The 27,499-nt window shown below is 43.9% G+C and overlaps 3 protein-coding genes across 9 annotated transcripts in view; 2 read left to right on the plus strand and 1 right to left on the minus strand.

The window, feature by feature from the left end:
* LOC106575687 (PTB domain-containing engulfment adapter protein 1) overlaps nt 1–10,425 on the plus strand; it is a 30,792-nt gene extending 20,367 nt beyond the window's left edge. The window contains exons 3-12 of one of the 4 annotated variants that reach the window (XM_014152321.2): nt 1,010–1,074; nt 1,175–1,246; nt 1,833–1,931; nt 2,146–2,283; nt 4,200–4,316; nt 4,484–4,570; nt 4,715–4,951; nt 5,175–5,340; nt 5,550–5,641; nt 9,539–10,425. In XM_014152321.2, coding sequence (XP_014007796.2) covers nt 1,010–1,074; nt 1,175–1,246; nt 1,833–1,931; nt 2,146–2,283; nt 4,200–4,316; nt 4,484–4,570; nt 4,715–4,951; nt 5,175–5,340; nt 5,550–5,641; nt 9,539–9,604 — 1,139 coding nt within the window. In that variant the 3' untranslated portion in view covers nt 9,605–10,425. Of the gene's footprint in view, nt 1–1,009; nt 1,075–1,174; nt 1,247–1,832; nt 1,932–2,145; nt 2,284–4,199; nt 4,317–4,483; nt 4,571–4,714; nt 4,952–5,174; nt 5,341–5,549; nt 5,642–9,169; nt 9,514–9,538 lie in introns of those variants that run through there. The other 3 variants (XM_045699294.1, XM_045699296.1, XM_045699295.1) reach the window with 3 other exon arrangements.
* Nucleotides 10,426–11,961: 1,536 nt separating this feature from the next.
* Nucleotides 11,962–17,288, plus strand: LOC106575717 (uncharacterized). Of its 2 annotated transcripts, XM_014152374.2 has the most exons (3): nt 11,968–11,984; nt 14,877–15,054; nt 15,282–17,288. In XM_014152374.2, exons 1-3 carry the CDS (start codon nt 11,981–11,983, stop codon nt 15,982–15,984), a joined length of 885 nt encoding a protein of 294 aa, XP_014007849.2. In that variant the 5' UTR covers nt 11,968–11,980; the 3' UTR covers nt 15,985–17,288. The 2 variants fall into 2 exon arrangements, with proteins under 2 accessions (XP_045555256.1, XP_014007849.2); XM_045699300.1 differs by having other exon boundaries at nt 11,962–11,984; nt 14,877–17,288.
* Nucleotides 17,289–17,542: 254 nt separating this feature from the next.
* The window catches only part of LOC106575722 (collagen alpha-2(V) chain), a 42,857-nt gene continuing 32,900 nt past the window's right edge, over nt 17,543–27,499 (minus strand). For all 3 annotated transcript variants that reach the window (XM_045699297.1, XM_045699298.1, XM_045699299.1), the window contains 7 exons: nt 26,913–27,020; nt 26,710–26,763; nt 26,505–26,612; nt 25,861–26,266; nt 25,225–25,421; nt 24,629–24,871; nt 17,543–18,491 (listed from right to left, as the gene is read on the minus strand). In XM_045699297.1, coding sequence (XP_045555253.1) covers nt 18,345–18,491; nt 24,629–24,871; nt 25,225–25,421; nt 25,861–26,266; nt 26,505–26,612; nt 26,710–26,763; nt 26,913–27,020 — 1,263 coding nt within the window. In that variant the 3' untranslated portion in view covers nt 17,543–18,344. The remainder of the gene's footprint in view (nt 18,492–24,628; nt 24,872–25,224; nt 25,422–25,860; nt 26,267–26,504; nt 26,613–26,709; nt 26,764–26,912; nt 27,021–27,499) is intronic.

Consider the following 27,499-nt stretch of genomic DNA (forward strand, 5'->3'; position numbering starts at 1 on the left):
CACAAACACCACTGTCTTGCTTCCCTGTTATATTCATTTACATTACTATTCCAGATCAACTTACAGTACAATCACATTCAGTGCCAATGTGTCTACAGTAGGAAAAACAAGCACATTTCCACCTGACTGAATGCGTTTCTCTTACACTAATACTGCCTGATGTGTTCATTTACATTCAGTACAAAACATTAAGAACACCTTCCTAATATTGAGTTGTCACTATATGGAGGTTACACCAATACTACCTGACCTCTATATGGAGGTTACACCAATACTACCTGACCTCTATATGGAGGTTACACCAATACTACCTGACCTCTATATGGAGAATACACCAATACTACCTGACCTCTATATGGAGAATACACCAATACTACCTGACCTCTATATGGAGGTTACACCAATACTACCTGATGTATCCCTCTTCATGGAGGTAAAATGTGTTTTCGCTCTCTTTGTGACCTTTTGGTAATCCCCATGGTTCTGTATGGAATGTGGAAGGAAGGCTTGTGCACATGGGGAGCAGTAGCCTTTGATGTTGGAACTCAACTCAGTGGGGCCACTGGTCTAATGCCAATGCTAAAAATGTCTGTGGTTATGCTCACCTGTTATGTGAAGGTTAACAGACACAGGCCTAATCGTTGATGGCATGTAGATACTTCCTGATACAAGACACTAGTTCCTCTTGTTGCATTAATGAAGATGAACAGAATCACAGCAAATGCATCATTGGTTTAATTATCAATGTTCCCTTTTTTTATATAATTTGTTTGTTCTACCATCACTTTGTTTATCTAATCATGTAGCTTATAGATGCTGCAGACACTTTCTGGGGAAGAAGAACCCAGTTCAGACCAGTTCTAATCCTGTATCTGTTTAAGGCTTGGATGGAAAATAATTGTATACATGTTTTAAAACTTAAATATGTAACTTTTTCTGTATCAAATTTCAATAAATGTATGTACGGTTTCAACCTTCATTCATTCATTTATTCATTTGTTTGTTTCAGATAAATCTGGAGGGATGACACCCCCCGAGGCTTTGGCCAAGAATCACATGGCGTACAATGTCAAGGTAGGATCTTCTAATTACACTTCCGCCTGCGTTGAGCTCACAGAGGTGAATAGCACCATCTACTGGACAGAAAATGATGTTCCGTTTTATCCTGTTGCAGTTCCTTGGCGTAACAGAGGTTGACCAACCAAAAGGCACAGATGTCATAAGGATTGCAGTGAGAAAGCTGAAGGTATGCTCTTAAGAATTTTCCCCAGTACTCAAACAATTCTGATTTTATAGGACCTTAGATTTGTCACTGTCATAACATACCATCCAAGCCACTGCCTGTTCACCCCGCTATCATCCAGAAGGCGAGGTCAGTACAGGTGCATCAAAGCGGGCACCGAGAGATTAAAAAAACAGCTACTGTATCTCAAGGCCATCAGACTGTTAAATAGCACAGAGGCGGCTGCCTAAATACAGACTTGAAGTCATTGGCCACTTTAGTAAATGGAACACTAATCACTTTAATGTCACTTTTAATTTAATGTTTACTTATCTTGCATTACTCATCCTATATGTACTGCATTCTATACTATTCTACTGTATCTTAGCCGATGCCGCTCTGACATTGCTCGTCCATATATTTAAATATTCTTAATTCCATTCCTTTACTTGGATTTGTGTGTATTGGGTATAAGTTGTGAAATTGTTAGATATTACTGCACTGTCGGAACTAGAAGCACAAGCGTTTCGCTACAACTGCAATAACATCTTCTAAACACGTGTATGTGACCAATAAAATTAGATTTGGATTTGACGTTTCAATCCTGCAGTTCCAAAGGCATATCAAGAAATCAGAGGGACACAAAACACCGAAGGTGGAGCTGCAGGTATCCATCTACGGAGTGAAATTATTAGACCCCAAGACCAGAGTAAGTCCACTGTGAGGTCCTCATAATAGGCCAGATTATTAGACCCCAAGACCAGAGTAAGTCCACTGAGGTCCTTATAATAGGCCAGCATCATTGGGTCTTTTGTGAAGAATAAACTCACCAAGCAGTCAGCCCTTACTAAAGCGGTCTCTGTCTTAATAATTTTTTTTATGAGTAGAATTAGATGCAGCTCATTTATCTTCATTCATTATAGGATGTACAGCACAACTGTCAGCTTCATAGGATATCCTTCTGCGCGGACGACAAAACGGACAAGAGGATATTCACCTTCATCTGCACAGAGCCAGAGACCAAAAAACACATCTGTTATGTGTTCGACAGTGAAAAATGTGTAAGGAAAAAGTATAATTTAGTGTCTGTGTATTTCATGTGTTTTTATATGGATTCTTTAGAGGTTATAATAACCTCCTATGAATCTTAGATGTCAATTTACCAGACGTTAGTCCATAGTACAGTGAGGGGGAAAAAGTATTTGATCCCCTGCTGATTTTGTACGTTTGCCCACTGACAAAGAAATAATGAGTCTATAATTTTAATGGTAGGATTATTTGAAAAGTGAGAGACAGAATAACAACAAAAAAATCCAGAAAAACGCATGTTATAAAATGATTTTAATGAGGGAAATAAATATTTGACCCCTCTGCAATACATGACTTAGTACTTGGTGGCAAAACCCTTGTTGGTAATCACAGAGGTCAGACGTTTCTTGTAGTTGGCCACCAGGTTTGCACACATCTCAGTAGGGATTTTGTCCCACTCCTCTTTGCAGATCTTCTCCAAGTCATTAAGGTTTCGAGGCTGACGTTTGGCAACTCGATCCTTCAGCTCCCTCCACAGATTTTCTATGGGATTAAGGTCTGGAGACTGGCTAGGCCACTCCAGGACCTTAATGTGCTTCTTCTTGAGCCACTCCTTTGTTGCCTTGGCCGGGTGTTTTGGGTCATTGTCATGCTGGAATACCCATCCACGACCCATTTTCAATGCCCTGGCTGAGGGAAGGAGGTTCTCACCCAAGATTTGACGGTACATGGACCGTCCATCATCCCTTTGATGCGGTGAAGTTGTCCTGTCCCCTTAGCAGAAAAACACCCCCAAAGGATAATGTTTCCACCTCCATGTTTGACGGTGGGGATGGTGTTCTTGGGGTCATAGGCAGCATTCCTCCTCCTCCAAACACGGCGAGTTGAGTTGATGCCAAAGAGCTCCATTTTGGTCTCATCTGACCACAACACTTTCACCCAGTTGTCCTCTGAATTATTCAGATGATCATTGGCAAACTTCAGACGGGCATGTATATGTGCTTTCTTGAGCAGGGGGACCTTGCGGGCGCTGCAGGATTTCAGTCCTTCACGGCGTAGTGTGTTACCAATAGTTTTCTTGATGACTATGGTCCCAGCTGCCTTGAGATCATTGACAAGATCCTCCCATGTAGTTCTGGGCTGATTCCTCACCGTTCTCATGATCATTGCAACTCCGAGGTGAGATCTTGCATGGAGCCCCAGGCCGAGGGATATTGACAGTTATTTTGTGTTTCTTCCATTTGCGAATAATTGCACCAGCTGTTGTCACCTTCTCACCAAGCTGCTTGGCAATGGTCTTGTAGCCCATTCCAGCCTTGTGTAGGTCTATAATCTTGTCCCTGACATCCTTGGAGAGCTCTTTGGTCTTGGCCATGGTGGAGAGTTTGGAATCTGATTGCTTCTGTGGACAGGTGTCTTTTATACAGGTAACAAACTGAGATTAGGAGCACTCCCTTTAAGAGCGTGCACCTAATCTCAGCTCGTTACCTGTATAAAAGACACCTGGGAGCCAGAAATCTTTCTGATTGAGAGGGGGTCAAATATTTATTTCCCTCATTAAAATGCAAATGAATTCATAACATTTATAACATGCGTTTTTCTGGATTTTTTTGTTATTCTATCTCTCACTGTTCAAATAAACCTACCATTATAGACTGATCATTTCTTTGTCAGTGGGCAAACATACAAAATCAGCAGGGGATCAAATACTTTTTTCCCCCACTGTATGAGGTCACCATGTTTTGGAAGCATTACTGAATTCATCCTAACTAGTTGTTTCAGGTTTAAACAGGTGTTAGAGGTTTTATTTTTAAGCTAATAGTTCTGAAAATAGCGGTCAAGAGCAGAAAAGGTCCCCGAAAAACGTGTACTACATCATATATGTACAACACGTCAGAGGGTACTTTCACTAGATGTTTGAGGATACCCATGATGCACTGAATTGCAGGCAGAGGAGATCACTGTCAGCATTGGTCGAGCATTTGACCTGGCGTATAGAAAGTTTCTGGAGTCTGGCGGGAAAGATGTGGAGATGAGGAAACAGATCGGCAGTCTGCAGAAAAGAGTAAGTCTGCGTTCATTCTACAGTGGACTAATGTTGATCAGAACTCTCTGGTGCACTATTTAATCATGGAATGTAGTGCCACATCCTGACATAACTAGAGCATGAAAAAGGCCTAACAAAATGCGACCTCTTAGATTATGATCTTGGCTTGTGTTTGTTGACTTTAGATTCTGGAACTGGAAACTGAAAATTCCAAGTTGAAAGAACGACTTGAAGATCTAGAGGATCACATGGCAGATTGTCAAGGCTCACCGGTAAATTAGCTACTAATCTAACAGTTTCTGTCTCGCACTAATCCCTAGAAATGTCTGCCGAAACAATACCTTATCTTACTTCCTGACATCAGTGATAACAAATCACTACCCGTTTTCTTCTTTCTCTGGCTGATTTCTCCTCAGCTTCTACACTTGAACTCTTCTAACGAGGCCCACATGCTGCCGAGTCCCTCGTCTATGTTCTGGGGTGACAGTGTCAGCCTGAACGCCCTTTCCTTTCTAGAGATGTCCTCTGTGGGTCTAACCCCAGCCAGCTCTCCACACTCCAGTATCTCCGCTGGTCTACTAACCCCTCCACCCAGTAAACCTACCCAGCCCAGGCTACCGCAGCATTATGGATGTTGCTTACCTCGACCGCGAGTAAATAGCTACCTCTCTCTGGCTTTTCCTTACTACGCTGCTAGAAGAAATTGTGCTATAGAGAAGCAAAAGGGTTCTATGGTTCACTTCATAATCACAGAAGCGCCCTTATTTTAGACAGTGTATTATGTAGGTGTGTGTGTGTGATTTTATGACTGTAGCCTTAGTACGACATCCAGCTCCCATTCAACAGCTTTGTATTTGCTTGTTTTCCCCCCCTCAGGCATGGAGCACCATATCCAGGCGTCCCCCGACGGATGTTTTCGACATGGTTCCATTCTCCTCAGGGTCTCCTATGGCAAGGAAACCTGCCATCAATGGGTCCTCTCCTCCTCCTCCCTCCTTTTCCCCTCCTCCACCTCCTCCACATGTTTTCCTGAAAGAGAGAGGTGACTACTCTGCCGCACTATGCTCCTTTTTACATTATGTCGTAATGAAATTGATTGATAAACTGTTGTATGCAATTGCATAAATACTAATACAAGTTGTTCAATTAACAATTGCACACATACAGTATGCTGACTCAACTCCTGTCTTCCCCCTCTCTGCTGTGTATTTTCCCTCGCTCCCTCATCCTTCCATCTCTCCCCTCCAACAGGAACAGATATTTTGGGGGCGGAGCCTTTTGACCCGTTCCTCTGCAACACATCCTTTCCTCCTGACGTCCAATCTAAACTGGATGAAATGCAGGTGTGTACATTCAACTGTAGGAACAGCAGTGTTTCTAGAGCGAGTCTTTGTAATGCTCATATTTACCTTAAGGGGCATATTACCTATAATGCCAAAGTACACAGGCATTATGTGCTCAGTCACTGGTGTAAGTAATAGCATTGCCTCTAAACAAATATAGCAACGCTCTACCATTATGCTGATTAGATGTTTATCAAAGGTAAAATACTGTATGCTTTGGCTGTGTTCCAATCGACATGGATTCTGCCTTTAGAATGGGACACAGCCTTTCTAGAGTTTATACTGGACCCGTCTTATAAGAGTTGAATGTTCATCTTGTCATTGTTGTAATGCCGTATATTGTTTACATGGTCTGAGTAAATATTTTACATATATTAAGTATAAATTCAGCAAAAAAAGAAATGTCCCTTTTTCAAGACCTTGTCTTTCAAAGATAATTCTTAAAAATCCAAATAACTTCACAGATCTTCATTGTAAAGGGTTTAAACACTGTTTCCCATGCTTGTTCAATGAACCATGAACATGCACCTATGGGATGGTTGTTAAGACGCTAACAGCTTACAGGCAGTAGGCAATTAAGGTCACAGTTATGAAAACTTAGGACACTAAAGAGGCCTTTCTACTGACTCTGAAAAACACCAAAAGAAAGATGCCCAGGGTCCCTGCTCATCTGTGTGAACGTGCCTTAGGCATGCTGCAAGGTGGCATGAGGACTGCAGATGTGGCCAGGGCAATAAATTGCAATGTCGTTACTGTGAGACGCCTAAGAGCTACAGGGAGACAGGACGGGCAGCTGATCGTCCTCGCATTGGTAAACCACATGGAACAACACCTGCACAAGATCGGTACATCCGAACATCACACCTGCGGGACAGGTACAGGATGGCAACAACAACTGCCCGAGTTACACCAGGAACGTACAATCCCTCCATCAGTGCTCAGACTGTCCGCAATAGGCTGAGAGAGGCTGGACTGAGGGCTTGTACGCCTGTTGTAAGGCAGGTCCTCACCAGACATAACAGGCAGCAACATCGCCTATGGGCACAAACCCACCGTCACTGGACCAGACAGGACTGGCAAAAAGTGCTCTTCACTGACGAGTCGCGGTTTTGTCTCACCAGGGGAGATGGTCGGATTTGCGTTTATCGTAGAAGGAATGAGCATTACACCGAGGCCTGTACTCTGGAGCGGGATCGATTTGGAGGTGGAGGGTCCGTCATGGTCTGGGGTGGTGTGTCACAGCATCATCGGACTGAGCTTGTTGCCATTGCAGGCAATCTCAACGCTGTGCGTTACAGGGAAGACATCCTCCTCCCTCATGTAGTACCCTTCCTGCAGGCTCATCCTGCCATGACCCTCCAGCATGACAATGCCACCACACACAGAATGAGCAGTATGGCTGATTTCCTGCAAGACAGGAATGTCAGCGTTCTGCCATGGCCAGCGAAGAGCCCGGATCTCAATCCCAATGAGCACGTCTGGGATCTGTTGGATTGGAGGGTGAGGGCTAGGGCCATTTCCTCCCCCCCCAGAAATGTCCGGAAACTTGCAGGTGCCTTGGTGGAAGAGTGGGGAAACATCTCACAGCAAGAACTGGAAAATCTGGTGCAGTCCATGAGGAGATGCAGTGTAGTACTTAATGCAGCTGGTGGCCACACCAGATACTGACTGACTGTTGATTTTGACCCCCCCCCCACACACACATTATTCCATTTCTGTTAGTCACATGTCTGTGGATTGTTTATGTCTCAGTTGTTGTCTCAGTTGTTGAATCTTGTTATGTTCATACAAATATTTACACATGTTAAGTTTGCTGAAATAAACGCAGTTGACCGTGAGGATGTTTATTTTTTTTGCTGAGTTTATAATCTAACAAGATTATGACCCACAGTTCATCTAACTATATACACTGCTCAAAAAAATAAAGGGAACACTAAAATACCAATCCTAGATCTGAATGAAATTATCTAATTAAATACTTTTTTTTTTTACATAGTTGAATGTGCTGACAACAAAATCACACAAATAATCAATGGAAATCCAATTTATCAACCCATGGAGGTCTGGATTTGGAGTCACACTCAAAATTAAAGTGGAAAACCACACTACAGGCTGATCCAACTTTGATGTAATGTCCTTAAAACAAGTCAAAATGAGGCTCAGTAGTGTGTGTGTGTGGCCTCCACGTGCCTGTATGACCTCCCTACAACGCCTGGGCATGCTCCTGATGAGGTGGCGGATAGTCTCCTGAGGGATCTCCTCCCAGACCTGGACTAAAGCATCCGCCAACTCCTGGACAGTCTGTGGTGCAACGTGGTGTTGGTAGATGGAGCGAGACATGATGTCCCAGATGTGCTCAATTGGATTCAGGTCTGGGGAACGGGCGGCCAGTCCATAGCATCAATGCCTTCCTCTTGCAGGAACTGCTGACACACTCCAGCCACATGAGGTCTAGCATTGTCTTGCATTAGGAGGAACCCAGGGCCAACCGCACCAGCATATGGTCTCACAAGTGGTCTGAGGATCTCATCTCGGTACATAATGGCAGTTAGGCTACCTCTGGCGAGCACATGGAGGGCTGTGCGGCCCCCCAAAGAAATGCCACCCCACACCATGACTGACCCACCGCCAAACCGGTTATGCTGGAGGATGTTGCAGGCAACAGAACGTTCTCCACGGCATCTCCAGACTGTCACGTCTGTCACGTGCTCAGTGTGAACCTGCTTTCATCTGTGAAGAGCAAAGGGCGCCAGTGGCGAATTTGCCAGTCTTGGTGTTCTCTGGCAAATGCCAAACGTCCTGCACGGTGTTGGGCTGTAAGCACAACCCCCACCTGTGGACGTCGGGCCCTCATACCACCCTCATGGAGTCTGTTTCTGACCGTTTGAGCAGACACATGCACATTTGTGGCCTGCTGGAGGTCATTTTGCAGGGCTCTGGCAGTGCTCCTCCTGCTCCTCCTTGCACAAAGGCGGAGGTAGCGGTCCTGCTGCTGGGTTGTTGCCCTCCTACGGCCTCCTCCACATCTCCTGATGTACTGGCCTGTCTCCTGGTAGCGCCTCCATGCTCTGGACACCATGCTGACAGACACAGCAAACCTTCTTGCCACAGCTTGCATTGATGTGCCATCCTGGATGAGCTGCACTACCTGAGCCACTTGTGTGGGTTGTAGACTCCGTCTCATGCTACCACTAGAGTGAAAGCACCGCCAGCATTCAAAAGTGACCAAAACATCAGCCAGGAAACATAGGAACTGAGAAGTGGTCTGTGGTCACCACCTGCAGAACCACTCCTTTATTGGGGGTGTCTTGCTAATTGCCTATAATTTCCACCTGTTGTCTATTCCATTTGCACAACAGCATGTGAAATGTATTGTCAATCAGTGTTGCTTCCTAAGTGGACAGTTTGATTTCACAGAAGTGTGTTTTGACTTGGCGTTACATTGTGTTGTTTAAGTGTTCCTTATATAATCTAACTGTAGATTGTAACCTACAGTATTTAATCTTATTCTCTCTCTTCACTGTGCAGCGTCAGCGACGGTTAGTTTACTCTCACCTATGTATGCTTCACAATGCCATCACATCTTTTTTTTCCCATGAAACATGCATTCACATTTTCACTGAGGTCTGCCTCTATTTGAATGTTTGCATCACTCATAAATCAATTATGTTCATAGAGGCCAACTGTCATAAAGTACATTATGATTGTAGCATACCATGTTTGCTCCCAGCCTGCTGGTCCTAGTCCTGCTAATTTCCTATCAATTAGCCATCATGTGTCTAGGATACTGCCCCGTAATTACAGCATTACTCATTGTTATATAGGACACACTGCTCTAGACTTCTGTAGTCTCTGGTTGGATCACTGACCTGTGTGTGTGTGTGTCTGTCTCTGAAGGAGGGGTTCAATATGGGACTAACCTTGGAGGGCACCATCTTCTCTCTGGACCCAGTGGACAGTTGATGCTGACCCCAACGCGACCCTAACATGGACAGTCGATGCTGACCCCAACGCGACCCTAACATGGACAGTTGATGCTGACCCCAACGCGACCCTAACATGGACAGTTGATGCTGACCCCAACGCGACCCTAACATGGACAGTTGATGCTGACCCCAACGCGACCCTAACATGGACAGTTGATGCTGACCCCAACGCGACCCTAACATGGACAGTTGATGCTGACCCCAACATGGACAGTTGATGCTGACCCCAACATGGACAGTTGATGCTGACCCCAACATGGACAGTTGATGCTGACCCCAATGCTTTCCTTTTGTAGACATAATTTAATTTGTAAAGAAGTATTTGTATAAAATCAACATTTCTGGGACTATACGTTGGGACTATTTGCATTGGTTTAAATGGTGACCAATGTCATGATAAATGCACTGCAGTGGATGACTATTTTTCTACCCCATAAATAAAATGTATGTGTAATTGTTTTGTTTGTGGGGGGTGCATTGCCTTTCGTGATTGTCATTTGGATTATTGTACAGTCATTAAATGTGATTAGTGGTTGGTAAGATTGGAAGACCATTAGCTCATTGACTTCATCTCATTTTATGGACGCATGCCCTTCCTTGCACTTTAACAAATATTTTGCACCAGGAAGCTCTTTTTAAAAGACTTTTTACCTTTCATTGTTGTTCGTCGATAAACGTTGTAGCGGTATTGGTTAGAGAGGTAAAGATATGTTTGGCGCCAGGCAGGTATTAACCCTGGGAATGAGAGTGTGCGTGTTCAAAGACAAAACAAATAAAGCCTTAATATGTCCAAAAATCTTCTTGGCCAAATGTCAAGTCAATACTGTTCAAACAAATATACAAACTCACACAACCTCGCCTCCCTTTCACCCTCCTGCTGTGTTTCCGGTTGAATTGGACCGATTTACAAGTTCTCTCTCTGAAAAATGTAGTTTGTTTAATCTGTCATAAGGTTCCATAATTTTGTCCACACAGGGCATCTGAACACACAAAATACATTTATGATTTATTACATGTTGGGTATTTAACTTTTGTACACCTGTGTTCCCGGTCATTAGAAATGAATGGGTGAGACTACAATTAGTGTATGAAATTGAGTTCAGGCACATGCCCATTCATCAGATGGACACACTTCTCCCAGACCCCCACATTCACGCCAATATATACCAGGGACCCTTGCACACATCAACAACTGACTCCCCGCGAAGCATCTTTACCCATCGCGCCACAAAAGCCGCGGCCCTTGCAACGCAAGGGGAAACCCTACTTCAAGTCTCAGAGCGAGTGACGTCACTGATTGAAACGCTATTAGCGCTCACCACCGCTAACTAACTAGCCATTTTACATTGGTTATACTGACAAGTCTCTCAAAGCACTTCATGATGGCAGAAGTGAGTGCTAGTCATTTAGTTCAGTTGCCTCTGCCTTCTTGGATACAGGAACAATGGTGGGCATCTTGAAGCATGTGAGGATAGCAAACTGGGATAGGGAGAGATTAAATATAAACACACCAGCCAGCTGGTCTGTGCATGCTCCGAGGACGTGGCTAGGGATGCCGTCTGGCCCGGCAGCCTGCAAGGGTTAACATGTTTAAATGTCTTACTCACGTCGGCCACAGAGAAGGAGAGCCCACAGTCCTTGGTAGCGGGCCGCGTCGGTGGCACTGTATTATCCTCAAAGCGGGCAAAGAAGGTGTTTAGTTTGTCTGGAAGCAAGAAGTCGGTTTGTCACCTGTAACAAATCACAGTATTCTATGATAAACTGCATCTAACGGCTTTAATGAAGTAACAGTTGCATTCATATAGTTTGTCGGCATAGTCTAGCGCAGGCCTGGGCAACTCCAGTCCTCGGGGCCTGATTGGTGTCACACTTTTGCCTCCGCCCCAGCTAACACACCTGACTCCAATAATCACCTAATCATGATCTTCAGTTTAGAATGGAATTAGTTTAAATCAGCTGTGTTTGCTAGTGATTGATGAAAGGTATGATCCCATTCAGGCTCCTGAGGACTGGAATTGCCCAGGCCTGGGCAGGGCCATAGTCTACGGCCATAGTCTAGACCAGGCCTGGGCAGGACCATAGTCTACGGCCATAGTCTAGGACCGATAGGAACATCGACTGAATAATCTGCTTTCTACTATTTAGTGAGAGGCAGGACCTATTTCTATAGAAGAAGCACATTTTTATAAGTCTCTATAAAAACACTAATCGGTGTTAGAATATTAAACTCCGCCTACCCGGTGGACCTGGAGATCTGTGGCTAAATGGAGTGCTACTACTGTGCTGGCCAATCGGATAACTTTTAAAACCAGAGAGAGACTGTCAAAGAAAACGACAAAGAGAAGCTGTTTTTATGAGTGAGTTCATATATACGTGTTATTCAACACTATTACAAATCATACGACGTGCTTCTCTCTACTTCCACTGGCGCTGCATGAAGAGTAGCCAAGTGTATCAATAGCCCTGCGTTTTTGTTATTAACATCTCGTCGTGTTTATGTTCATGTCGAGGAGTATTTCACTTTCTCTGGTCATGGGAACAACATGAAGTTCTGCCTGAGGCGACTTGATTTTCGCCATCAAGTGGAAGACTGTGTCCCTTCTATCTGGTCAGGCTCAGTGGAGGAAAGGAAGGAGAGATCAGGGACTGTGAGCGGCGGACCTTCTGCTGCTCTCTCCCTCCCTCCACTGAGACTAATGCCGTGTTCAAAACAACTGGGAACTTGGAAATCTCCGACTCACAACTCCAGTGCGCTCAAGACAACAGTGAACTCGGAAGAAAACGAGATCTGACTGGGGAAGCTCGTTTTGAACGGTCATCCAACTCAGAGACTCGGGCATCTTTGTAGAGCTCCGACTTTCCAACCCGAAGTTTACAGACGTCATGATTTGACCTTGTTTTTTTTCAGAGGACCCAGTTGTCTTGAAAGCACCACGACCATCACATGCAGATACCATCAGTACAGTAAAATAAAAAAGCTAATTATTAGCCAATTATTTCAATATATGCTCAGCTGTGCCTCCCAAATGCTACACCAACTGATCTATTTTCTTATCAAAGCTTGAATTTTGAAATATAATATGGTCTGAGAAGAACAATATTGGCAGGCCAGGCATATAGTCAATATGCTGTGATAATGTATTAGGCCTACTGCACAAACCTCATTCCTACAGAACTGGTTTTATTCGATTAATGTTACATGTTTTAAGTCATGTTGAAAAAAGAATCTGAGCTGTAGATCTCGGCTTGCTTTTTGACTGCGAAAGTGATCTTGGCTCAGAAAAGGTTGGTGACCACTGACTTATAACAACAGATGAAATAAATATATGATGGAGAGAGAATGGGTGAGTTGATGAGTGAGGTTAAGAGAACGATGCATAATTATGTAATCACCAATTGTGAATGAAGAACAGGTGTGGTGGTTAATTTCTTTACTATCAAATGAGGAGAGACAAACTTATCACACAAGTTTGAGTTATACCTAAACTAAATATTTATTTGCTTATTAATAAGGGAGCAGGTCAATACAACATACACATATAAAGTGAATCGAATGCGTGCTCTACGATAATGATGGCTGGTCAACGAATCACCCTCAGATGATTTGTTGAGAGTCCCGAGACAAAGGTACAAAGACCTTTTATAGTCAAGATACACCCCTTTCAGTCTACATGACAAACAACAGATGTATGGAATGGGTCACAAGGTTAAGATTTGTATGAAAGATACTTATAATTCACAGCAGACAGTATCTGATGGAAAAACAGTTATCTTTGTATAGAGACCAAGGTCTGGCCCTGGGGTCATCTCTCCCTGGTACCTTATAGAACAGAAACATTAACTCATGATCTAGAATGCGGTCTCTTTAGGTTTTATCACCCAAAAGACATCATACATCTCCTGTCTGTTAAATCTCCCAGAGGCCCACTTTCAGGTCACACAGACACAATATAGTTATTAGAACCCTCTATTCTGTTGCATAAAACAACCATTTGATGCAATTACAGTATTAAATCAATCTTGCAATTTTGCTCTCACACAGGGCAGAACATTATATTATATTGATCCATTCTAATTCTAATCTTTAAATGGTATGTATTCTATCAGTCCACCGAATCAAAGCAGTCTTAGCAATCTACTCTGGCCTACTCGGAGTAGGCTACATAGTGAGAGCTTGCGTAATTGTACAATATCAACATCGTGCAGCAATCTACTCTGGCCTACTCGGAGTAGGCTACACAGTGAGAGCTTGCTTAATTGTACAATATCAACATCGGCAGCAGGTTATCAGTCTTAGCAATCTAGTGTCGGAGAATGTGGTGATGAGGCTTGTGGAACCTTACCTTGGCAGGGGGAGGAATGTCACCGTGGACAATTTCTTCCTTTATTGGCAACAAGTTGCTTACAAAGAAAACAAGTCTGGCTGGCACCATGAAGAAAGTGAGATGGGAGCTCCCTCCCTTTGCGCAAAATACTCCACAAGTGCTGAAGAATGACAAGATGACAGGGACACAATAAAGAGAAAACAGGAGACTTTTACACACTACAACCAAACAAAGTATGTCAACGTGTGGCAAGCAAGTGAAAGTTGGGAAGATTTTGTCATCTGTTAGAACAAGGGATAACAGCTTAATGAAATACAACTCATGCCATTGGTGAATACACACAAGCACAAGCTGACAATAATTGACTATTTTTGACTGCTGTCATGTGATACTTATACTCATTATAATGCCATTATTGAGTTTCACTATTTATCAAGGCCACTTGACCCTTATAATGATGCTTAGGCTACTGATGTTGTCATCATTTGACCGTGCATCTTGACTGGTCTGGGTGGTTGAGGTATTTTACTTTTTATTTCGTTTTTATAAAAATAAGCTGTTACCATGTTCCAACGCATATGCTTTCTGTTTCATAGTTTTAACAAAGTCACTCCACATGAAATTGATGTAACGCTTGAATGTTTGTGTTTTTGTGTTTTTTAGTTTGTACATACAGCCTACAGTGACAAACTAATGAAAATGCAATTGTGTTATTTAAAATAAAATAAAAATTGTATTCTGTTGTTACCCAAGGCCTTCATAAACACAACCAAATGATTATTTTTGCTTTGGCATACTGTATATAAAATGTATTAATTACACTGTTAGAATGTTGCTGTCAGAATGACTGCTCATTAGTTTAAAGGGGGACCTTGTGGCCCAGCAGTTATAGTGTTAATGTAAGCTGTGTTGATTGGCCGTCAGAACCCCCCTTCATTCTCCTGGAGATGTTGAGAAGAAGAGCAGCACGGTCATCTGGACCAGAGCCTGAATCTCTTGACTGCCCCCCTGATACTCCTGACAACAGAGAGATGAGAGACTCCCCCACAGCCCCACTGACTGACAGAACAGACCAGGAGGTGGAGGATCACACAGCCAACATGTAACTATGGAGATATCAGGATATATGTTTGGGGTGGACCAGATGGATTAAGCTGATTGAAAGCCAGTTTGCCTTGATTTTCCCTGTCTGATTGTTCAGTGCATCACTGTTAATATCCCTGTCAATGTTTTGATTATGACAGGGATAGTGAGGATGTTGTGATGATGATGATAATGTTGTTGTTGTTATCATCGTTGATTGTTGATTGTGACATGATCCTCCTATAGGTCTCCAACAGATCAAATGGCTGACGTGCACCAATCCAGGAGTCAGAAATGGAAAGTGGTTTTGATCATCCTGTGTCTGTCTGTCACAGTATCTGTCACACTGTCTTCCCCATTGGTGACTTTCAGGACCAACTCTACTCAAGCTCACTCCCTTCCTCCACCTGTTCTCTCTACCTGCCCTCTTCACACAGCCAATGAGACTATAACACCAGTTAAGGGTTCAACTCATCTAATGGTGTCTGCATACCAGGACCACAGGGAAGGGGGAGCCACGCGCATCATTGCCATGGTCAACAGAGACCGACCCATGTCTCTGTACTGTGTGTTGTGCTGCTCAGGACACGCCCCCCAGGTCGCTCCAGCTGCTGTCGTAACGCACAGCGTCCACTATGGTTACCCGTATGTGGCCGCAGACATGCTTTGCCTCGAAGAACCAGGATGCCACGCCACGCACGTCACTCTCGGCACATCCCTCGACATCCAGGACACCCTCAACCGGACATTTCTGAGCATCCAGAACCGGGAGAGACGGGAGGAGGACTTCCCCTTTTACCTCACCGTGTGCATGTCCAACAGTTTGTCCAGACCATGGAGTTTTACAAGCTCCTGGGGGTGCGGAGGGTTGTCCTCTACCTCACCAGCTGTGGACCTGATCTGGAAAAGGTCCTCCAGTACTACGCAGAGGAGGGCACTCTGGAGGTGATTGGCTGGCCCATCAACCACTTCCTCAAGCCCTCTACTGGGTGGGAGCTGGAAGGGGATATCCCCCTCAACAGCCAGCTGACCATCATGAACGAGTGCATCTACATGAACATGTACAGGTCACGGTACGTCCTCCTGGCTGACGTTGATCAGCTCCTGGTCCCGGCCTCACACAGCTCTCTTCTGCCCCTCATGGAGGACCTGCAGGGGCAGCACCCCGACACAGCCGTGTTTCTGATGGAGACGCACAGCCGGTACTGCAACGCAAGACCATTCCGCACGGAGGAGGAGCTTGTTCTTGAAGAGGACTTCCGCTCCTACAAGATGGGGTTCAACCCCCGTCTGGTGCTGCAGACGGCCATGTTTGAGGTGACACAGAGCTATGGGTACTCTGTCAGGGTTCCGTCCGACGTGTAAGATAATGCAGGTGAAAGAGGCTCAGAGCGAAAGCTGGACCAATGAATTTGGAGATTATCTTGTGCCCTCTGTCGATGAAGTTTTACAGAAATTAGGAATTCAGACATCTCCTTGGGAGCGTGTAGTACTGTAGTTGGTTAAAACTTTTCCAACGTTTTGCATTTGATAGAGATGAGAGAAACAGTGAACTGTTACTTGCCTCTGATCTTCAGTCTATGTTGTTCCACTCAACCCTGAACTTTTCTTATTGTTTGGATGTGTGGTCATTTTTCCTGGGGGAATTGGACTTAATGAATTATGCCTATAATTGTTACTGCTTGTTCTAAACTTTCTTACAGTTTTTAATGCTGACTTTAATGTAAAAGCTCTTGTAAGATTTATTAGCATGACAAATAAACACAACTTTTTTTAAAATCAAGATGCCATGTTCATCTACCGTTGTGCTCTAACACATCGGCACCCTTCCACTTTACAATGGAGTACAATAGAGCAGAATTTTGTGGTTTCTATTTTCAAAACTGGTTGAATGTCTATTTTGACCCTGTAGGCACCTGCAACTTATCACCTCTAGTCCAGGCCATTTGTGTGAAAAATCTAAATTTCAGTTTATAATTATTTTCTTGGTCCTGTGCAGTTATAAATCAAACATAAACACATGTGAACACCAAATGTTTTTTCACTTTCAACTTATTTTTTTGAAGAAATAGTGAATCTTGTATGTGTGCCAATATATTAGAGCACAACTGTATAGATGATAATCAAGGAAGAGCATCTATATCCCTCTAAACAATATTGGCTGTGTGAAAGTTGACCGACTAGGATTTCTATGTAAACTGTCATTATATCCTTCTTTAATTACACATTAGACAGTATTTTAATAAAGAAATCGAACATAAATAGTCTGTGTGCTCTTGTTAATTTTTCCTTCTGGGATTATGTCTTTCTTTTCTAATTGGTGAAATCTCCCCAATTTGTAATTCCAGGGGTGCCACTTTCACTGGGGACGGGGGGGCACACCTTCTGAAATTGCTAAAGAAATATAAATATTATTGCGCCCCTGCGTAATTCAAACACTGTTATTAAATGGAAGGGATTTGTTCTATTTATCCTGACCTGAACCTTAAACCAGATTGACTGAAAAGGGCATGAGATTCATTTTATTGGGTGTAACACCATCAGTCGAAAGAAGAAAATATCATAATATCAATAATAAACAGGAATAATAAACATGTGAAGAGCAACTGACATTCTTATGTTGAATTTACATTAGAAAAAGGAATAGAATTGTTGTTGTTTTGTCTCTACATCAAGTGACAGTACATCTATTTAGTGGCATTCACTGAGAAACTGGTAAAGAAATGTATGATGGAACGTCATACGACACTGACACATAAGTTCCATAAATTGTTTTCAACAAACTTAAACCTTCAGGCCCTGAAACTCCATTATGACACAATCTTCTTAATACAATTCACCTGCATTCCTCAATAGTAATTACTACCAGTACCATTGCACTAACAACTTTAGTTGTTTCTTGGAAAGAAGCAATAAATATTTTAGTAGCAGGCAGGACATATACTGTACTGTAGTTTCTCCGCCCTGCCTTTATGTACAAAGCTGATTGCTTCAGCAGGTAGTCCAAGAGTCTTGGGAATGTTTAACCCTTTGGAGGAGAATGGACGACAACATTCCAACCGATTCTAATTGATGACATCACAAGGGGTTGTTCATTATTAGTTATTGAACTGAAACTTAATTCTTCAAGGGGCAATCTTTTAAATTACTGATATATAGCCATTGATTCTTGAAGAATGTAACTAAAAAGTGAGTGCTTTTTTGTTGTTTGAAATCCAGATTGCCTCTTTAAACAGAATTGAGGATGGCGTTCTAAAAAATTCACTCCTCGTAGGGTTAAATAAATCCATCCATCCACGTGTGTTGGGTTTAGGAGAAACACACAGGTCCGATGTCCAGGCCAAACTCCTGGTCCTCCTTGCCTATGTCCATGGGGGCCAAGTCTACGATAGGTAGTCTGGCTGGCGTCTGAGTTCTGTACTCAATCACAGTCTTGCCCCAGTCTCCATTCGATTTCTGCAGACACAGGAGAAGAAGACATACCGTAGCTATACTTCTGAATACAACTCCTTGTCCAATACAACGTAAACAAGTAAACAATAGGACAGAACCACATAATCAGATGATTATGAAGGCATACCTGTAGGAAAGCTTGTATACTTATTTTAAATGTATGTAGTTCTGTCCTTGTGATGTACTTGTCTCTTAATGTTCTTTATTATATCATGTTTTATGTGTTGTGTGGACCCCAGGAAGAGTAGCTGCTGCTTTAGCACTAGCTAATAATACAATACTAAATACTAAAAGACAGGGTGGGTAGGCTTTTGTTCCCACTTCCCAGACCAATTTTGGCACACCTGATTCAAACATTCAACAACGCATGTAGGTAGATGGTTGATTGGTTGGTTGGTTGGGCGGGCGGGTAGGTAGGCAGGCAGGCAGGTAGGTATAGATAGGTAGTAGGGCTGTGGCGGTCATAACATTTTTTCAATCACCATGAGGTGAGTTTTTAAAAGCACATACTGTTTTTATATTTTTTTTATGTGATTTTCGATTGCATTTGCCATGATGTCAGAGTGGTTGGAGGGACAATAGAGCCCTGAGTACCAGACCATTAGGACCTGATGGAGGGACAATAGAGCCCTGAGTACCAGGCCATTAGGTCCTGATGGAGGGACAATAGAACCCTGAGTACCAGGCCATTAGGACCTTGTGGAGGGACAATAGAGCCTTGAATACCAGGCCATTAGGACCTGAAGGAGGGACAATAGAGCCCTGTGTACCAGACCATTAGGACCTGATGGAGGGACAGTACAAGACCATTAGGACCTGATGGAAGGACAATAGAGCCCTGAGTACCAGACCATTAGGACCTGAAGGAGGGACAATAGAGCCCTGAGTACCAGACCATTAGGACCTGATGGAGGGACAATAGAGCCCTGAGTACCAGACCATTAGGACCTTATGGAGGGACTATAGAGCCCTGAGTACCAGACCATTAGGACCTTATGGAGGGACAATAGAGCCCTGAGTACCAGGCCATTAGCGAACTGATGATAGTTAGCGAGTTGGGTACTCCTAATGCATGTCCAGAGTGCATAAGAAGATATTACCATGACTCAACTGTCAAGCTGAATTTTACTGCTGTCATGACTGCCGGTGTGGCGGTAATAGGGCCACCGCAAAAGCCATAATAAGTAGGTAGGTACACTATATACAGAAGTATGTGGACACCCCTTCAAATTTGTGGATTTGACTATTTCAGCCAAACCCATTGCTGACAGGTGTATAAAATCAAGAACACAGCCATGCAATCTCCATAAGTAAACATTGGCAGTAGAATGGACTTACTGAAGAGCTTAGTGACTTTCAATGTGACACCACCTTTCCGACAAGTCAGTTCGTCCAATTTCTGCCTTGATAGAGCTGCCCCGGTCAACTTTAAGTGCTGTTATTGTGAAGTGAAAACGTCTAGGAGCAACAACGGCTCAGCCATGAAGTGGTAGGCCAAACAAACTCACACTCGGACCGCCAAGTGCTGAAGCCCGTAGCTCGTAAAAATCTTCTGTCCTCGGTTGCAACACTCAAACTGCCTCTGAAAGCAATATCAGGCCAAAAACTGTTTTTTCGGCAGCATCATGAAATGGGTTTCCATGGCCTAGCAGCCGCACATAAGCCTAAGATCACCATGCGCAATGACAAGCGTCGGCTGGAGTGGTGTAAAGCTCACCGCCATTGGACTCTGGAGCAGTGGAAACACGTTCTCTGGAGTGATGAATCACGCATCGCCATCTTTCAGTCCGACGGACGAATCTGGGTTTGGCGGATGCCAGGAGAGCACTACCTGCCCCAATGCATAATACCAACTGTAAAGTTTGGTGGAGGAAAAATAATGGTCTAGGGTTGTTTTTCATGGTTTGGGCTAGGCCCTTTAGTTCCAGTGAAGGGAAATCTTAACGCTATAGCATACACAGACATTCTAGACAATTCTGTGCTTACAACTTTTTGGCAACAGTTTGGGGAAGGCCCTTTCCTGTTTCAGCATGACAATGACCCCATGCACAAAGCAAGGTCCATACAGAAATGATTTGTCGAGATCGGTGTGGAAGAATCTGACTGGCCTGCACAGAACCCTGACCTCAACCCCATCAAACACCTTTGGGATGAATTGGAATGTCGACTGCGAGCCAGGCCTAATTGCCCAACACCAGCGCCCAACCTCAATAATGCTCTCGTTGCTGAATGGAAGCAAGTCCCCGCAGCAATGTTCCAACATAGTGGAAAGCCTTCCCAAAAGAGTGGAGGCTGTTATAGCAGTAAAGGGGGGACCAACTCCATATTAATGCCCATGATTTTGGAATGATATGTTCGACGAGCAGGTGTCCACATACTTTTCGTAGATGTAGGTAAAGGTATGTATAGGTAGGTAGGTATACTATAGGTAGGTATGTATAGGTAGGTAGGTATACGTAGGTAGGTATACTATAGGTAGGTAGCTATAGGTAGGTAGCTATACTATTGGTAGGTAGCTATAGGTAGGTAGGCATACTGCAGGTAGGTAGGTAGCTATACGTAGGTAGGTATACTGCAGGTAGGTAGGTAGCTATAGGTAGGTAGGTAGGTAGGTAGGTAGGTAGGTAGGTGGGCAGGCGGGTGGGTAGGTAGGCAGGCAGGCAGGTAGGCAGGTAGGTAGGTAGGTAGGTAGGTGGGTGGGTGGGTAGGCAGGCAGGTGGGTAGGTGGGTAGGTAGGTGCAGGCAGGCAGGTAGGTAGGTGGGTGGTGGAGGTAGGTAGGTGGGTAGGCAGGGAGGTAGGTGAGGTAGGTAGGTGGGTGGCAGGTGGGTAGGTAGGTAGGTAGGTAGGTAGGTAGGTGGGTGGGTGGGAGGTAGGGAGGGAGGCAGAAGTAGGCACATGTAGTGGTTAGAAGTAGGTATAGGTAGGTAGGTAGGCAGGCAGGTAGGCATGTATACTGTAGGTTGAAGTAGGTATAGGTAGATATACTGTAGGTTGAAGTAGGTATAAGTAGGTAGGTAGGTATACTGTAGGTAGAGGTAGGTAGGTACAGTAGGTATCCTGTAGGTAGAAGTAGGTGTAGGTAGGTAGGTAGGTAGGTAGGTAGGTAGGTAGGTAGGTAGGTAGGAAGGTCGAAGTAGGTATAGGTAGGTATACTGTAGGTAGAAGTACGTATAGATAGGTAGGTAGGCAGGCAAGTAGGCATGTATACTGTTGGTAGTGGTAGGTATAGGTAGGTAGGTAGGTAGGTAGGTAGGTAGGTAGGCAGGCAGGTGGGCTTGTGTACTGTAGGTAGTGGTAGGTATAGGTAGGTATACTGTAGGTTGAAGTAGGTATAGGTAGATATACTGTAGGTAGAAGTAGGTATAAGTAGGTGGGTAGGTATACTGTAGGTAGTGGGAGGTAGGTACAGTAGGTATCCTGTAGGTAGAAGTAGGTGTAGGTAGGTAGGTAGGTAGGTAAGTAGGTAGGTAGGTAGGTAGGTCGAAGTAGGTATAGGTAGGTATACTGTAGGTAGAAGTACGTATAGATAGGTAGGTAGGCAGGCAGGTAGGCATGTATACTGTTGGTAGTGGTAGTTATAGGTAGGTAGGTAGGCAGGTATACTGTAGGTTGAAGTAGGTATAGGTAGATATACTGTAGGTAGAAATAGGTATAGGTAGGTAGGTAGGTAGGTATACTGTAAGTAGAGGTAGATAGGTACAGTAGGTATCCTGTAGGTAGAAGTAGGTGTAGGTAGATAGGTAGGTAGGTAAGTAGGTACAGTAGGTATCCTGTAGGTAGAAGTAGGTGTAGGTAGGTAGAAGTAGGTGTAGGTAGGTACAGTAGGTATCCTGTAGGTAGAAGTAGGTGTAGGTACATACAGTAGGCATACTGTAGGTAGAAGTACACCACCGGTCAAATGTTTTAGAACACCTACTCATTCAAGGGTTTTTCATTATTTTTACTATTTTCTACATTGTAGAATAACAATGAAGACGTCAAAACTATGAAATAACACATATAGGAACATGTAGTAACTAAAAAAGTGTTAAACAAATCAAAAAATATTTTATATTTGAGATTCTTCAAATAGCCAATCTTTGCCTTTATGACAGCTTTGCACACTCTTGGCATTCTCTCAACCAGCTTCACCTGGAATGCTTTTCCAACAGTCTTCAATGAGTTCCCATATATGCTGAGCACTTGTTGGCTGCTTTTCCTTCACTCTGTGTTCCGACTCATCCCAAACCATCTCAATTTGATTGAGGTCGGGTGATTGTGGAGGCCAGGTCATCTGATGCATCACTCCATCACTCTCCTTCTTGGTAAAATAGCCCTTACACAGCCTGGAGGTGTGTTGGGTCATTGTCCTGTTGAAAAATAAATGATAGTCCCACTAAGTGCAAACCAGATGGGATGGCGTATCGCTGCAGAATGCTGTGGTCGCCATGCTGGTTAGGTGTGCCTTGAATTCTAAATAAATCACAGACAGTGTCACCAGAAAAGCACCCCCACACCATAACACCTCCTCCTCCATGCTTTACGGTGGGAAATACACATGCGGAGATCCGTTCCCCCACACCACATCTCACAAAGACACAGCGGTTGGAACCAAAAATCTCCAATTTGCACTCCAAACCAAAAGAAAAGTTTCCACCGGTCTAATGTCCATTGCTCGTGTTTCTTGGACCAAGCAAGTCTCTTCTTATTATTGGTGTCCTTTAGTAGTGGTTTCTTTGCAGCAATTTGACCATGAAGGCCTGATTCACACAGTCTCTTCTGAACAGTTGATGTTGAGATGGGTCTGTTACTTGAACCCTGTGAAGCATTTATTTGGGCTGCAATTTCTGTGGTTGGTAACTCTAATGAACTTATCCTCTGCAGCAGAGGTAACTCTGGGTCTTCCATTCCTGTGGCGATCCTCATGAGAGCCAGTTTCATCATAGCGCTTGTTAGATTTAGTCACGTCCCGACCAGTATTAGGGATTATTTGTAATTGTAGTTTGGTCAGGACGTGGCAGAGGGTATTTTGTTTATGTGGTTCGGGGTGGTGGTTTATTTAGTAGGGTGTTTGGTTAGTTAGTTCCGGGTTATGTTCTGTGTTAGTATTTCTATGTTCTTTCTGGTTAGTTGTATATCTATCTCTAGTTAATTGGGGTTGGACTCTCAATTGGAGGCAGGTGTTTTCTAGTTGCCTCTGATTGAGAGTCCTATATATGGGTATGTGTTTGGTTTAGTGTTTGTGGGAGATTGTTTCTTGTTTTGCTTTGTGTGAATGACAAGACTGTCTAGTTCGTTTGTGTTTTTGTATACGTGTTTATTTTGGTTTTTCCCTTCTTCGTCTGTAATAAAGAAGATGAGTATACACTTCCCTGCTGCATTTTGGTCCTCTCCTTACGACAATCGTGACAGTTTTTGTGTCTGCACTTAAAAAAAACATTCAAAGTTCTTGTTATTTTTCGTATTGTCTGACATTCACGTCTTAAAGTAATGATGGGCTGTCATTTCTCTTTGCTTATTTGAGCTGTTCTTGCCATAATATGGACTTGGTCTTTTACCAAATAGGGCTATCTTCTGTCTACCCCCCTAACTCTGGGTCTTCCTTTCCTGTGGCGGTCCTCATTGGCTCAAACGCATTAAGAAGGAAAGAAATTCCACAAATGAACTTTTAACATGGCACACCTGTTAATTGAAATGCATTCCAGGTGACTACCTCATGAAGCTGGTTAAGAGAATGCCAAGAGTGTGCAACGCTGTCATCAAGGCAAAGGGTGGCTATTTAACACTTTTTGGGTTACATGATTCCATATGTGTTATTTCATAGTTTTGATGTCTTCACTATTATTCTACAATCTAGATAATAGTAAAAAATAAAGAAAAATCCTTGAAGGAGTAGGTGTTCTAAAACTTTTGACCGGTAGTGTAGGTGTAGTTAGGTAGGCAGGTATATTGTAGGTAGAAGTAGGTGTAGTTAGGTAGGTAAGCATGTAGCTAGGTATACTGTAGGTAGAAGTAGGTAGGTAGGCAGGTATAGGTAGGTTGGCATAGGTTGGTAGGTAGGTATACTGTACTGTAGGTATAGGTAGGTAGGCATAGGTAGGTAGGTATACTGTACTGTAGGTAGAAGTAGGTACTGTAGGTAGGTAGTTAGGTGACTTACGGAGCAGCCATCCTCCAGGACAGTGTATCTGAGGTGGGAGTTGCCCTGAACCTTGACCTCCTGTCCGTTGGAGCCCTTGAGGATCAGAGCCTTCTTCAGGTTGCCTGTGGCTCCATCATTCACGGCCACGCTGTTCTTGCAGTGGTAGGTGACATTCTGGACACCCTCCTTAGAAAGCAGGCGGATCAGCCTCATCTGAATGGTTATGGCGTTGGGCAGCTCCTCCTTGTTGCCGTAGCTAAACTGGAATCAGAAGTTTATTGAAAAAAAGTATTTCACAGGGACACTATTGTACATTAATCAGCATTTCAGTTTTTACATCAATGTTAGAAAAATACACCTGGAGGTGTAACAGTTTTTCACAAACATCTCCAGCTATTTTTCTGACAGAAAGAAGTCTTCAATTGCTATATAATCAAGGCAGCAGAGGATCTATGTTTTTAAAGCAGTATTGTGCTTGGTAAATTTATTCTACAGTATGGTAGCTGGTTTATTCATAGAAGCAGTTGGCCACTTTAGAGGTATCCACAATGTAAAGCTATCATCTATATACTTGTGTTCATTGAATAGACATCGGGTATATTTTATATACTCACTTTAGTTCCTCCATTCATATTTGCTCCAAACCAGACAGGTTTGCTGGCAGTGGGAGTGGATTTGGTCCACCATGTTTTGCGAGGGATGCTGGCTGAGATGGGGTGGGCTGAGATGCAGGTCTCACCAGTCTCCATGTTGCAGAACACCTTGATAACATCCTTGGTACTTCCCTGGTTGGGGTCCAGCCAATAGTCTCCTGGACATGGAAAGACCAAGTATCAGATCATACAGTAGATGCATATCAGCTACCTCATCATCTATTAGACACACGGACTCCACTTGTCAATAAAGTTAATATCACCTAACGAGTACATCCATCCATTAATTCATCTATAACACCCTAACTACGTCGCAGCAAATCAAAAGCTTGAGTAAAGAATAGGCAAGACAAAAAGCAGTTAAAAACAAGAGAAGAAGACACAGTTTGTGGTGAGAAGTGGACCTACTGGTCTTTTGAGCAGTTAAAAACAAGAGAAGAAGACACAGTTTGTGGTGAGAAGTGGACCTACTGGTCTTTTGAGCAGTTAAAAACAAGAGAAGAAGACACAGTTTGTGGTGAAAAGTGGACCTACTGGTCTTTTGAGCAGTTAAAAACAAGAGAAGAAGACACAGTTTGTGGTGAAAAGTGGACCTACCGGTCTTTTTAAGGGGGTGGCACTGCTTGATGTCCTGGCAGGTTTTGGCGGGGTTGGCCTGGCTGCCATCGGGGCACTTCATGTTCTGCAGGTTTCCACTGAGGCTCTTCAGTGTGGTCTGGATGCCCTGGTCTGCCCCGAGGACGGTCGAGGCATTATTTGGACGCGCCTCATCCTCGTTGAACTCTGGAGGGGGATGGGGGCCGGAGTCTTCCCAGTTGGACTCTGGAGGGGGTTGAGGGGGGGCTGATTCATCCCCGTTAAACTCTGGGGGTGGAGGTGGTCCATCCTGGTCCTCGCCGTAGTCGTAGTCGAAGGAGCTGCTGAAGCCGAACATATCAGCCCCAGCAGTGGGAGGGCCAGGGGTCCCTGGGGGACCAGGGGGACCAGCATCCCCAGGAGGCCCCTGGGAAAGAGGAGAGAAGTCAAGAAACAGGTATGTTAATGTCCTTTGATATGCCATGTCTGCTTGTTGGCTTTTTTTGCATTAGAAACACTGAATGTGTCACAGGTATGATTTATTTGCATGCTTAATCTAACAAGCAATTATTTTGGAGAAGCAATTTATCAACATCCATAGCCTGGTTTGTTCTGACATCCAACCAGCATAATGACAACAGAACCACTAGTCTCTAACATCTCACCTGAGGTCCGATGTCTCCACTGGTTCCTCTTGATCCAGGGGAGCCCATGGGCCCGGTCAGCCCGATTTGTCCATCACCTCCTGCGGGGCCAACCACACCAGGGGGCCCCTGATGAGAAACACAATGGGATTTATAAAGGGAAACAAACAGCACACACAAATTGACCATTATACTGAGGCATTGACAGCTTATTCAGTGTACTTACTCTCTGTCCAGTAGGTCCTACAATTCCTCGAGCTCCAACATCCCCAGATTGTCCCTACAAACAGAAGGCCATTGGTTAGCCTGTTATTGGCTGACATAATTAATAATAAAAGCATTTCATTGATTTTGCCAAGTTAATACGATTTTCCATAAATTAAATGACAGATTATGCCTTTTAATAGTGCTTGGTCAGTTTTTACTCACAGTTGTCCCAGGTAAGCCTTGCAATCCAGTGAAGCCTCTGTGGCCTTTCTGCCCTCTCTCTCCTTGGTCTCCTTTGGCTCCCCTGTCTCCCTGTGGCCCTTGAGGCCCCTAGGATAAAAAAAAGACATGAACATTTGCTGTAAATGACTGTGAGCAGATTTATCCAGATCAACACTCACTGAGACTAATACAACATGGGTTTACTGGTCTGTCAATAGATACAGCTTCCTGAGTCAGTAGCATAGGTTCATGTTAGTGCTGGACACCAATATTGAGAATTCAATATGATTCCGATATCGTTTGATATCGATATGAGCAGGGCATATCGTGATAGCGGTTCTGTAGGCACAGAACCCTCTCACAGGCTCTTCAGTATACTTCACTGCCTGTTGATGGGCGATCAAGTCGTCAAAGACTACAACCCCCCAAGCCATAGACTATGGCTACTACTATGGCTACTACTTCTCTGCTGCCGCACGGCAAGAGACACCGGTGCATCAAGTCTGAAACCAACAGGCTCTTGAACAGCTTCTATCCCCATGGAATACGACTGATCAACAGCTAACAAAATAGCTACACAGACAATC

Source organism: Salmo salar, chromosome ssa17 (genome assembly GCF_905237065.1).
Source record: "Salmo salar chromosome ssa17, Ssal_v3.1, whole genome shotgun sequence".
NCBI classification, from domain to species: Eukaryota; Metazoa; Chordata; class Actinopteri; order Salmoniformes; family Salmonidae; genus Salmo; species Salmo salar.

Coding starts and splice junctions, on each gene's coding strand:
- LOC106575717 (XM_014152374.2), top strand. Junction 15,055..15,281: donor GAGGATCACACAGCCAACAT/GTAACTATGGAG, acceptor ATCCTCCTATAG/GTCTCCAACAGATCAAATGG.